Raw genomic sequence first — 12479 nt, forward strand, 5'->3', positions numbered from 1 at the left:
TGATTCTGATATGCTTCCATTGCTCTGGAATTTCATCAGTTCACTTTTCAGCTTGTTTGTTGATTTATTTTTTTTTTTAAGCTACTTGGAAATGATGTCCTTGTCTAATCAAAGAATTTTTGTTTGTTAGTCTTAATCTTGACCCTTTTATGTGCAGAGCTGTATTGTAACTTTTGTGTACTTGATTTCTTTCAAGGCATTTTATAAGCTGTGTACAGACATCATATGTTTATATATGGATCATCTGTTCTGATTTCTTTTGAATACTTTCATTTCAGAATATTGATCTTCATGCACTGACAGGTTGGATACCTGAAAGAATTGCTATGCACTCTGACAATCAAGCCTTCAATAAAGACAGCACTTTCAGAATGCTTTATCAGAGGTAGACATTTTTTCTTTCCTATGTAATTAAAATGCTTGCTGTGTATTAGCTCTGTTACCATTGTAAAAGAAGTACAGTCACCACAGATACTTCAACAGCATTTTGGTACTGCTACAAATTGTGCTTTTAAAACCTCCATGTGCTTTCTGGAAAAAGAAAAATTGAGATATTGGTGGCTTTGATAGAACAGAAGATTAAAATCCTGGGAAATTTTGTGCAACAGAATTCTTCTTCTTTATGTATGAATAAAAAAAATAACCCTTTCCTTGATAAAGAAAACAGAATATAGAGTCAGAGAAGAGCAGTTTGGAACCAATATACCAGTTATATTATATCTGGTACCAGTTATAATATATACCAGTTAAGTGTTTAAAAAGAAGGATATGTGCGTTGAGTTTCCACACAGTTCCCCAGAACTGTATTATGTCTGCTGTCCTTAGCAAGCAGATATAATACAGTATTTCTAGTTGTATCACAAGATTATGCCCCATCAGTAAATCTCCTGGAGGAGCAACAAAAGTCCATCAAATCTGCAATACTGGTTTTCAGACCTACAGCAACAGTAGGTGGATTTGATGGTATTAAAGGTCTGAAGTAAATGATTCTGTTATTTTGCTTATGGTGTAAGAGCTGTAAATTATAAATGCCAGATATACCAAGTACTTTGATTTCTTTCATAACAGTTTTGTGCAGCTAGTGTTTTATGTATTTCAGTGCAGTAGAGGGAGTTGACTGAAACATCTGCATCCACGATAAAAGAGTCTTTCTACGGTGTTTTTTCAGTTGCTTAGGAGCTCTCAGAGCTGTCAACAATTTTTCACATGTTCTGGTGTTGTAATTTGAAGGTGTGACTGAAGTTAGGATGGGATCTAGCCATTGGAGCATCGCTGTTGTTCACCTGTGCTAGAGTGAAAATGTGTTGATCCATATAGTCCAGTGATCCTGTGATCTGTCTAGGGACACTGAGTATGTACTTGGATTTTTAATGTAGGCTGGAAACATGTTAGTATGTTTTCATAACAGTAATTGTTCCAAAATTAACAATTGCTATTCAGAACACTAAACTTGAGTATAAACAGCTGCAGAAGTATAGAAGCATGAACTTCTCATTCTTCAGAATCCCAGGGCTGTGACAAACTTGATAATTTGCTATCTATAGTCATCAAGTAAGTGGTGATGGAACCACATTTGTGCTCAGCTGTGGATCTGTGAAGTATCTTAAAACTGACACAGGCTGAGCTTCAGGTTGGTAAGTGCTGAATTTTGTTTAAGAGAATATGAAATTATATTAAAATAATATTTTTTTAATTTAAACTATATACTTAATTCTGAAAGAAAAATAGTTCCACTTTCTCAAATTTTCTTCAGGAGCGATTTTTGCTGACAAAAACTCCTGTATCCCAGTTTTTATAAAACAGGGTCTTGATAATGGACAGTGTACAAACATGCTATTGCACTGTCTGGAAAATGTTAGATTGCAACTTGTGAGATTTAATTAAGCTTTTTTTTCACCTCTTTTTCAACAGATTTCACAAGGGAGATGTCCTTATCACAACAGCAACAGGGGTGATGTCTGAAGAGGAAGGAGAAAAGTGGGGTTTAGTTCCAACCCATGCATATGCAGTCTTGGATATAAGAGAATATAAGGTATCAAGTGAAACTAAAGGTGGTTTTAAACTCCTGTTTTAAACCTGCATGTGTTTCTAGGTTTACCCTAGATGGGTAGCTACTGATTTTTTTTCTCTAATGGCTAATGTGTTTTTTGTCTTGGACTCCACTGGGAAATTTCAGAAAACTTGATGATTCTGTGTTTTCATGATCCATATAAAAACCACTTTCAATATGTAAAAATTACTGTGACAAGATGAACTGACAATTTTACTTTGTGTGGTTTTTTTAGGGACTTCGATTTCTTCAGCTAAAAAATCCCTGGAGCCACTTACGTTGGAAGGGACGATACAGTGAAAATGACACAAGAAACTGGACCCCAGATTTACAAAAATACTTGAACTTTGATCCGAGGACAGCTCAAAAAATAGACAATGGTAATAAGGTTTTAAAAGTTATTATAGATCTTTGTGGTGTATCCCCTGCAGGAAGGTGGAAAGGAATGCTTACACACAAGGAGAGTAAAACAGACACTAGAAACGAAATAGTCCAAAAGTTTAGGAAGTATTTGTGTATTTAAATCTGTCATTTCAGGTTTTTCTGGGGTTTAAGTAATCTAGACTGTTAAATATATATATCTCAAATTCATTGACAAGAAAATACCTTCTTGGTTAAGTGTGCTGTCTCAATTTGTGGGAGTTCTGTGCAAAGAGAACATTCTGACAATAAACTGTGTAATGCTGCTTTTTAATACATGAATGGACTTTTTGTGGTTTTTTTCCTCTCCAGCATTTTCAAATATGTATCAACATGCTTACTGTAATCAGTATTTAAATCAGTCTTTCTGCTGCAACAGCTGCATTTTACTTTCAGAAAGATGTTTCTGCTTTTTCACTGTGTCCTCATTGCTGTCTGCAAATCCCCAAGGGAGCTCTTTTGTTCAGTGCCACTGTTTTTACAACACCGTACCTCCAAATCCTTTAGATTATAGCATTTATTGATAAGCCTTGTGCTGATGCCTGATGAAAACTTTTTATTTAAACATAAAAATAGCAGCCCTGGATTTGTGACAGTTATAATAGCTTGTTATTTATTTACCCATTAATTTTGTAAGTAATTTGTAGCATCTAGTTGTTAAAATTTTATATGAAATTACTCCAATGGAGTTATTCCTTCTAAGTGGATTTACACTTTGGTCTTCTTGTTTCTGTGTAGTTATTGTGACTGTTCTTTAGTGCTGCAAGCCCTGCAACTGCCTGTGTCAGAGACATGATTTGTAAGGCTGCTACAACAGGCACTGTTGTTGGCTGGAGTTGCAATTAAGTGAGCTATGGAGAACTAGAATAGAAAAAATGCATGAGAATGTTGCAAAGATAAAGCAAATTTAGGGTGCAAAAACAAGTGACATAGGTATTGGATGAAGTATCTTAGAAATACATTTAAGCATACTCACATGTTGATTGAGTGATTGATTGTGCTGGATGACTGCTGATGTAAGTTGTTGAATTTCTGGAACCTGTTTGACTGTGTTTTTTGTTTTGTTTTTAAGAAACCTAGGAAAGGGGAAATCAGGTCAGAATCACCTAATGATGTCTCAAAATAGCAGATTTTCTCATACCTTCTGCTTAGTGCTTGAGAAGGGAAAAACATTCTGTCAGCTTCAAAAAGTCCCAGATAACAAGCAGATATTAACTTGTGTTTTCTTGCTTTAATTTGGTTAGGGGGGCAAGTTTAAATGAACCAATTTAGGCAGTTCAGACATTACTACTACATTTTGCAGAAATGTTGGCTTATATAATCTGTACCATTTGCTCAGAAAGAGACTTTTGAGACACAAGTAAAATCAAGGTATCTGTTAAGAAAATAATAACAGCATTTCCTTTTCAGGCATTTTCTGGATTTCCTGGGAGGACCTCTGCCAGTACTATGATGTTATTTATTTGAGTTGGAACCCAAGTCTTTTTAAAGAATCTACATGTATTCACAGGTTTGTCCAAAAGAAAATTTTTGTTTCAAAATCTCAGTAAGTGTTCTGATGTGATGTTTCCTTCCTTCCATTCTTCCAGGTTACAGCTAGGGGTTGGAATTCCAGCCCTGTTTTTTTGAGCCTGACTTTCTCAGCCCAGACTTTGTTTTTGACTACTTCTGTAACATCAGTGGAGCTCAGTGACCCTTGTGATGTTGCTGTGGAACTGTAATTGTGTAACCAGATTCTGACCTCAGTCCCACATCTCCCTGTCAGAATAAAAAACAGATTTTTGTGCAGTCCATCTCTAAGCAGTGCCCAGACACTTAAGTGCTTAAGTGACCTAGTTATTATTTGGAATTCATTTTTCTGGCCACTTGCAAGTGAGTTGTGTGGCATGTGTTGTCTTTATAGGGTGTGTTCATTGACATCAGGGTAGTTTAACCAATTACATGTTTTAGCACTTGTATTTATCATAAATGATCTTCCTTGCCTGCTGATTTGTTTTCTGAATGGGATATTACATTACCAAAAATCTTTTACATTCAGGGGTTTTGTCTCCCAGTTTGAAGATAAGTGTGTGTATCTGTGTCTTGGTTTTGGGAAGCAAGGGTTTTTATATTTTTCCACTCCACTAGGCTACACTTTGCCACTCCTTCCACACTGTCCCTGCATGTGTTAGCTCTGCACAAGCTCCTTCATCCACAGCATGACTGCTGAGCTTATCTGTAAAGGCTCCTTCCATTTTTGTGCTCCAATTATTTCTAAAATACACTGTGGTGATGTAGCAAGATGAAATAATGTGTATACTAAAGTCAGAGCTCACCTACTGGTCTGTCTGTCCTTACATCATCAGTGACTGCCTTCCCTCTGTCTAGGGAAAAGCCTTAGCAGTGGCAGTTGCCATAAAATGCATAGTAACAACAGTGATAATTTGAAGCTTTGTTAATGCAACCTTCACACATGCTGTTCAGCTTTACAAGTGTGATAGGGACAAGGAGACTAAGGAATAGCTGTATACACTTCTGTTTCCAGTGTGCTACACTATATGTTCAGTCATCATCACCTTTTGGTTTTTTTTTTCACTGTATTTTTCTTGTCTAGACACTTCAAAAGGCAGCAGGCAGATTCTGCAGCAGGGCACCTCAAAGGTCTTTAACACTTCTGGCAGTACACCCTTCCAAGCATGAAACAGGGCAATTTTTAAAATAAAAATTGCCTCAGGAAAAAAAAAGAAAATTAGTGGAGAAAAAGATTTGGCAAGCTTTTGAAAGATAGATTTCTACAGTTACAAAAGTGTAGGTGTTTTTCATTTAATACTGGTGTGTGCAATCATGGATATGGTTGTGCAGCCCAGGCTGCTTAAATGGTTCTGCTTTTTCTGTGCTTTGTGTGGTTGCAGTCACCAGCCAGGCTATTTATGTTTAGCATTTTTTATTATCATACATGTATTGTGATGAACTCATTTACAAAACAAGGTTCTAAAGATAATGCTTCTGATGTGACTGTGTTATGTAACCACTGCCACAGATTCCAGTAGAAAACTAGGCTATGGTAACTTGTTACTGATAATATCTGCGTACGTGTAGGATTTGGAGTTGGTTTCAAAGCACAGATTAGTTTCTTACTGGTCTAACAACGTGTCTGTATCACTTTCAGTACGTGGGATGCAAAGCAGGGCCCGGTGAAGGATGCCTACAGCCTGGCCAACAACCCTCAGTACAAGCTGGAGGTGCAGTGTCCACAGGGTGGTGCTGCTGTCTGGGTCCTGCTCAGCAGGCACATCACTGACAAGGTGCTGGTTCTGCACTGCAGAGCTTCTCTAAATCTTTCTATATGGCTTTCTCTTATTAGTATATTACTGCCTATGTTCAGGTGTGTATGCCTGTGTACATGTAGAATTCTTTAATTCAGCAGGTACATGTACCTCCAATTGAAACAATAAATTGGAGCTAAGTGATTCTATTCCACCATAAAGGTTCTGAAGTAACTTCGACTCCTGGGGCCTGAATAAATTAAATTAGTGGATGTTTGTTTACTTCAAGCATTTGAAAAAGAATGCTGTTGGGTATCCAAACAAATACAAATATCAGATCATACTGTGTGGTAATCAAAAGGGATGGTAGAAGGTGTACTTGATGCTGATGAAGCATTCACGATTTTCCACAGAATTGCACAACTCTGATTTATGGTTTTTTGTGGGTTTTGTTTTTATAGGATGACTTTGCACACAATCGGGAATTCATTACAATGGTTGTATACAAGACTGATGGCAAAAAAGTTTACTATCCAGGTTAGTGTACTTTAATTGCCAAGAAACTGATGTTATAAATAAATGAAGAAGCACACAGAATTTTGTGGAAAGGCACTTTTTCTTTAAATCTAGATGTCACATTAAGGGGTCGGTCTTCTGAAATCATTGTTTTGCTCTGTTTGATCCTACTTAAAGTCTACACTGAAGGAATAGGCCATTCTACACATGCTATAAGCACTCTTAAGAGGTCTACATAGTCCTGCTGACACTTATTTTGATGCAACATTTTCTTTATTTTTTCTTTTCTGACACTGAAAAATAAACAGAAGTTAATGCTTAGAAGATGATCTGTGTTAGTTTCTCTGATAGCATAATTATTTCCCATTTGTGAAATTATTTAAAGGTCTACAGGTTCCACAAAATGAAAAGAATCAGGGTTAATTGTCCCATGAACATAGCTTAGTAAATTACCTAAGCAAGCTTATGAAATATAGGTGAACAGCATATTTCCAGGTATCAGGTATGTAATGTTTAAAATGTTCCAATTTTATCAAAATCTCATTCTTGGTCATTATATGTCAGATTCTTTTTACCTTGAAGAGAGGTTTGCTGTAGCTGTGAAGTAGCCAAGTACACTTTATTTCAAGAGAGATAGCAGGTCTGAAACACAGGCTGAGACACAGGGTGTAAAGGTAATGCCCAGGTTGAATGGATAGACTGAAACTTTAAGGTAGACCTAATGAGATCATATTTTTATTTATTCTTTCCATTAAGTTAGAGATTGCTAAAAATATTCCTTGGAATTATTTAGTGAAGGTGCATCCTAAAACAAGTAGGATTTGGCCTGTTGCTTTTACAGATAGGAACCTCTTTAGAACCAGGTTTGCATTCAGGTAGCTGCTCATGCAACAACTCCCTTAGTAGATTTTAAAGCTTTTTTTCACCAGAATGGAATTGGTGGGACTTTTTCTATTGGAATGGCTAATAAGGATTGCATTGTTCACATCTGATCTTGTTCAGTGAACTCTGCTGACCAATTCTCCCAGAATCCAAACTTCCCCTAGGACCTGTCTTTCTGTGGAAAGATCTGTTGACACCTGACCAAATCATCATCTGTTTTTACAAGAGCTGCTCTGTGAGGAGAAGCAACTGCCCAAGTTGCTTCCGGTGTTCTTGGTAGTTGTAGTAGTGCTTATTTTACATGTGTGTCTCACTGCAAATGTTCTTAAGTGAGCAAACCCAAACACAATTGTATAGTAGAGGGAATTGTTCAGTTGTGCTTGAAACAGACAGCCTAGCAAGACCAGTAGCAAAAACTGAATGATTGATGTGTTTTGTCTTGCTACACAAACTCTTTTAAAAACTTCTGATCTCACGAGCTCAAACTTGTTTAAAACCTTTTTCCGTAGAAATAGATTGGTCAAGCTGCAGTATTATTTTTAACCATCTGTTAAAATAAGATGAGAACAAAGCAACTTAATCCTTTGGCAGCAAGGCCGAGACTTCCCATTCCTAAGCTTCTTATTGTTTTATATTAATCCTTTCCCCTCTCCCATGTTGCTTTGTGGAAGAAAATAAAAGGACCTGATCCTGGACCTATTGAAGTAATTGGCTAGACTTGGTCCTGCTTCACTGAAATTAAAAGAAGTCTGGAAAGAACCAATTAGAGGCCAAATAACAAATTACACTGTCTAATTGTAAAAGCAAACATTTGGGATCTTTTTAAGTACCACATGTGCATTGGTATTGGGATGCAACTGCATCTGTGTAATGATCACAGAATTTGAAGAGAGAGGGAGAGAAAGCGTGCGTGATTTAGTTAAAGGAATTAACTAATGTTTTGAAGTATTGTTTACGAGTTGGCCAAAGATTTTGGCAGCTGGCATTCTGGAACTGTCCAGCCAATGAAGAAAGAGCAGACACTTCAGAGATTTTCAAAGAATGCTTAAACATTCATTATCTTTCACTTGAAATTTCAACGTAAGTACAGTAGTCTTCTTGGAGTAGTGACATTGGTGGGAGATGGATAAGCAGTCCTTGCAAGTCTTAGGATTTAAGCTGTACTTTCAAGCACAGAATTGGTGTCTTGTTATGTGTGATATACCTCTCTTGAAAACAGTAGTTGATGTTAAGACTGTCCTTTTTATGGGTAAGTCTTGAGGCTCTCCTCTGTTCAGAGCACTTGGGTCTGTTCAGTCTAATCTTAGAAGTTTACCAAGCTGATGGATTTTTTAGTCAGGGAAAAATTATCATTCTTTCCTTTTTCAGCTGATCCTCCTCCTTATATTGATGGTATTCGGATCAACAGTCCTCATTATCTGACCAAGATAAAGCTGACCTCTCCAGGTTCCCATACATTCACCTTAGTGGTGTCCCAGTATGAGAAACAAAACACCATCCATTACACCATCAGGGTAGGTGCTGTTGTTTCACAATGAAGGTAAACAATTGAACAGTGAAGAGTCCTTTGTTTTTATATTTGATAAAAAGGGTATTTCTGAATATTGCTATTGTGGGAAGTTATGAATGATGGAGCAGAACCACTGGATGAAGTGTTTGATAATGTTCTCCATTTGTAGTTAAGATACTAATGTGGTTTCATTCATTCAAAATTTTAGTAACAAAATCAGCTGAAAAATACTCTTATTTCCTAGAATAAAAAAGAATCTGTATACAGTATCTGTATACATTGTATATATGTATGTATCTATGTATGTATATGTATCTATGTATGTATATGTATATATGTATATATATATGTATCTCTGTATCCAAAAATCTATTATATAAAGCCATTTTAGATCCTGGTTAAGATTTAAAGACTTTCGACTTCTCTAGGTCTTGACTTAGGATTTGGGTTTTTCTCTTAGCTGGTGAGTCACAAAATGATCAATGCTAGATTTTTTTTCACTGAAAAAAGAGTTTGTTTCCATTTTGCTTTTTTTGTTGGTTGGGTTTTTTGGGGGGGGGGGTTGTTTGTTTGTGGTTTTTTATTTGGGGGGGGAGGGGTTGTTAAGAAAAATTAAGTAGAACTAAGTCTTAGTCCCAGTCCCTTAGTTTGAACTTTGTGTTTGACACAGGGTCATCTGATGGGTAATACAGGCATGTAGTGAACAAGTATCTAATAATGTTGTGTAAGCAATTCTGCTTTCTTTTAATTTGTCATGATTCCATTTGAAAAGTGTAAGATGAATGTGTGACCTGCTGCATCTTTTACAATACAGGTATATTCCTTGTGCAAGTTCACCTTTTCCAAGATTCCTACACCTTACACCATTTCCAAACGGGTAAAGAAACATTTTCTTTTATAGGTCGCTGGTTTGGCTTTTCTATATTTAAGATATACAAGGTTTTTAAATATATTTTGATACTACTGCCCCACCTCCACCACAGAGCGTGTTGTTGCAGCTGTGCCATTGCAGACGTGCTGCAAAGCCTTTGTAGAACAGATTGGCCTTTGGAACAACAACCCCTACCCTAGTAAGTCATCACTGCAGAAATCAGGTTGTGATAGTAATGGTGCAGAGTGAAAACCCCCCAGAAGTGTTGCTCATTTCCTCTTGGGAGAATTGCATGATTTTCTTGGAAAAACTCCTGCTATGATGGGACAAAATCAGCAATGCCAAACCAAAGGCACCAGTAATAAGACCGTAAGAAACAAACTTAGGATGGCAATATCACAACACATTATTGTTCCTAAATTTTGCAAAGATACCTCAAGGGTCAGTAACAGTTGGAATAAGCACTTCCATTGCCAGACAGGATAAAAAGAAAGTAAATCCATTGTACATTTCCTGTAGAAATGCTCCCTGAGAGTATAGGAACAGGGGGGAGAGTGAAAAACTTGACTGAAACTAAGAAGCTCAGGCAGTTTTGGGGCCAGCTGCCGTTCATATTTCAGCTGTCAACATGAGCAGCAGTTATACCTTCAGCTGAAGTATAAATATAGCCAAAAGCTCACAGGGAAAACTAACTTGCATGTATTTTCATGTTTTAGCAATTTTATCCTCAGGAAAGAATAAACCAGAAGCTGTTAACTTTAGCTCTGTACCTACCATGCATACCGTGGGGAATCCTGTTATAGTCTGAAGTCTTCTGTCCAAACAGTAACATACTGAGGAAGAGAGAAACAAGGGAGCTTGAGCCACAGTGGAGCAGTCCATTTTCTAGGACACTTGTGCCTGAAGCCCAGGATTGCATTATTTTGTGTGGTCAGGGGCACATCCTGGCTTGCAGTTATCCTGGCTCTCGCGTTCAGACAATATTCCATACCAGTTGTTAATTCTGGAACAGTCCCTTGAAGCCTGTTCTAGAGAATGGTGAGTGAATAGAGAGATGCCTGGGAAGAGCACGATGACTTGTTTGGTCCTGCCAGAAACCACTGTCCTATACAGCTATTAAAAACTGGGCTTACTTGGAGGAAGTGCTTTAAGAGGTCAAAAACACATTCAAGGTGAAAAACCTGTTTGAGGAGGGACATCCATTTTATGTTGTAATATGTTTGAAAAGAGAATTAAGTATATAGGAAACTCCTGTTAATTTGAACATCTCTGTCTAGTATTCAAAGAAATAAAAAAGGTATGTTTTATCTATCCATGGCCAATTCTGTCTTTAGGATTGAATACAAAAAGTTAGTTGCCTGTATTTAATGCCTATTTGGTGATTGCTTAGCAGTCATCACACTCAAAAGCAAGCAGAGAACTAATTCACAGTTCAGCAGTAAAGACAAGTTCTGTTAGATGTCCTGTACTGGAGTCAAGTGGTCACCTCTGGAGCTCACCAACCCCTGATGTGATTCCTGGAATGAAAGGTAACAGAAGTGGAAAAGGGCTAGAAAGCTCCACAGCACACAGCAGTTTTAGGTTCCTGGGTAGCAGCATGGCAGGGGGGATAAGTTCCCCTTGCTTCCATACTTACCATGTTTGAGGGCACTGAGTGAAGAAATTAAATCACAAGAGAAAATGCTGCCCCTTTCTGATTTGACAGAGACAGGAGAGAAGTAATAGGAGAGAGGAATCTCAGCTATAAATCTGTGGGAATGCCTGGCATGTCTTACGAGTCTAACCTTTCAGTTTAATGACTAGCAAGAGGAACTTGGAAACAGATGGCCTGCTTCTCAAAGTCTGAGCAGCATTTTTCCTCTTGTGTGTCTTATCCTTGCAGAACATAGTTATCTTGTCACTGCAGTGCTGGTTCTCAGAGTGCATGGAGGTGATGGACAGGGCTGGAGGCAGAGATCTTTAAAAGAAAAGGTTATGACACTGTTAGTGTCCTGCCTGTATCACTGCTGTTTCTCATTTAACCCAATGGAGGAGTGTCTGAGGACAAAAAACAATCTGTGTAGTCTAGTAGGCGTGGGAGAGATGGGAATGTGGGTCTTCTGTTAGCTGCAGTTGTCACAGTCAGAAACAGTCACTCAGTGCTTGTTTCATGTAGGCTGGAAAAACGCAGTACATCTCAGGGATTTAAGGCTTTGATTGAGGGTGATGGGGACCTGCACAAGACTCTGTGAATGCTTAACACCACCTTTCATTTCACTTTAAAAATCAGGAGAGGTCACTAAAGTCAGTAACCTATAAAGTGAGAGGACCTTCTAGTCTTGTTTGTGTGTGTATATAAGCAATACAAATCCTCAGGATTTGTTTTCTGTACTTTTGACTTCTTTCAGGTTAATGGACAGTGGAAAGGTCACAGTGCTGGAGGATGTGGAAACTTCAGAGACACCTACAAAAATAACCCCATTTATCAATTCCAGCTAGACAAGAATGGACCATTACTAATTGAACTACGGGGGCCAAGGTTTGTAGAAAATAATTGTGCATCAGTCTGCATTGCATGCCAAATACAAAGCTTCGTCGGTATCCACTGGGAGGGTGGGAAGCTCATGGAAAATCCAGAAGACAAGGTGTGGGAGTTGACTCAGATTTAGAAACATAAATAGTACTATCTTTACCATCAATAGTGTTTTAAATCTACACATTAACTACTGAGGGAAATCCTTGACCTATAAGGAAAGCAGCAGTCTTCCTTTCTCTTTAGTTTTGGAGTCTGAGCAGAGTTAGGGAAGAAGGTATAAAGGACTTCCTCTTAAAACTATTATGATCGTAATTCCTTTTACTTTGCAGTAGAGCTAATATGCAATATTAAACCCTTACAGCTCTCAAACAGCTCTGCATGTGCATTTACTCTGCCACTAGCAGGCCAGGAGAAGTGCTGGATGACAATGTCCTAAAAAGTACACTCATGCAGGCCAAATTGCTTTGGCA

The 12479-nt window shown here is 37.8% G+C and overlaps 1 protein-coding gene across 3 annotated transcripts in view; it reads left to right on the forward strand.

The window, feature by feature from the left end:
- CAPN7 (calpain 7) overlaps positions 1-12479 on the forward strand; it is a 31899-nt gene that overhangs the window by 15176 nt on the left and 4244 nt on the right. For 2 of the 3 annotated variants that reach the window (XM_005518996.3, XM_014248527.2), the window contains 9 exons: positions 279-385; positions 1912-2032; positions 2286-2430; positions 3881-3980; positions 5619-5754; positions 6177-6252; positions 8482-8627; positions 9438-9500; positions 11882-12012. In XM_005518996.3, the coding sequence (XP_005519053.1) occupies positions 279-385; positions 1912-2032; positions 2286-2430; positions 3881-3980; positions 5619-5754; positions 6177-6252; positions 8482-8627; positions 9438-9500; positions 11882-12012 (1025 nt within the window). The remainder of the gene's footprint in view (positions 1-278; positions 386-1911; positions 2033-2285; positions 2431-3880; positions 3981-5618; positions 5755-6176; positions 6253-8481; positions 8628-9437; positions 9501-11881; positions 12013-12479) is intronic. The other variant, XM_088062893.1, reaches the window with a different exon arrangement.

This window comes from Pseudopodoces humilis, chromosome 1 (genome assembly GCF_049639895.1).
Source record: "Pseudopodoces humilis isolate 2021_Gansu_Grassland_sample_001 chromosome 1, ASM4963989v1, whole genome shotgun sequence".
In the NCBI taxonomy this organism is placed as follows: domain Eukaryota; kingdom Metazoa; phylum Chordata; class Aves; order Passeriformes; family Paridae; genus Pseudopodoces; species Pseudopodoces humilis.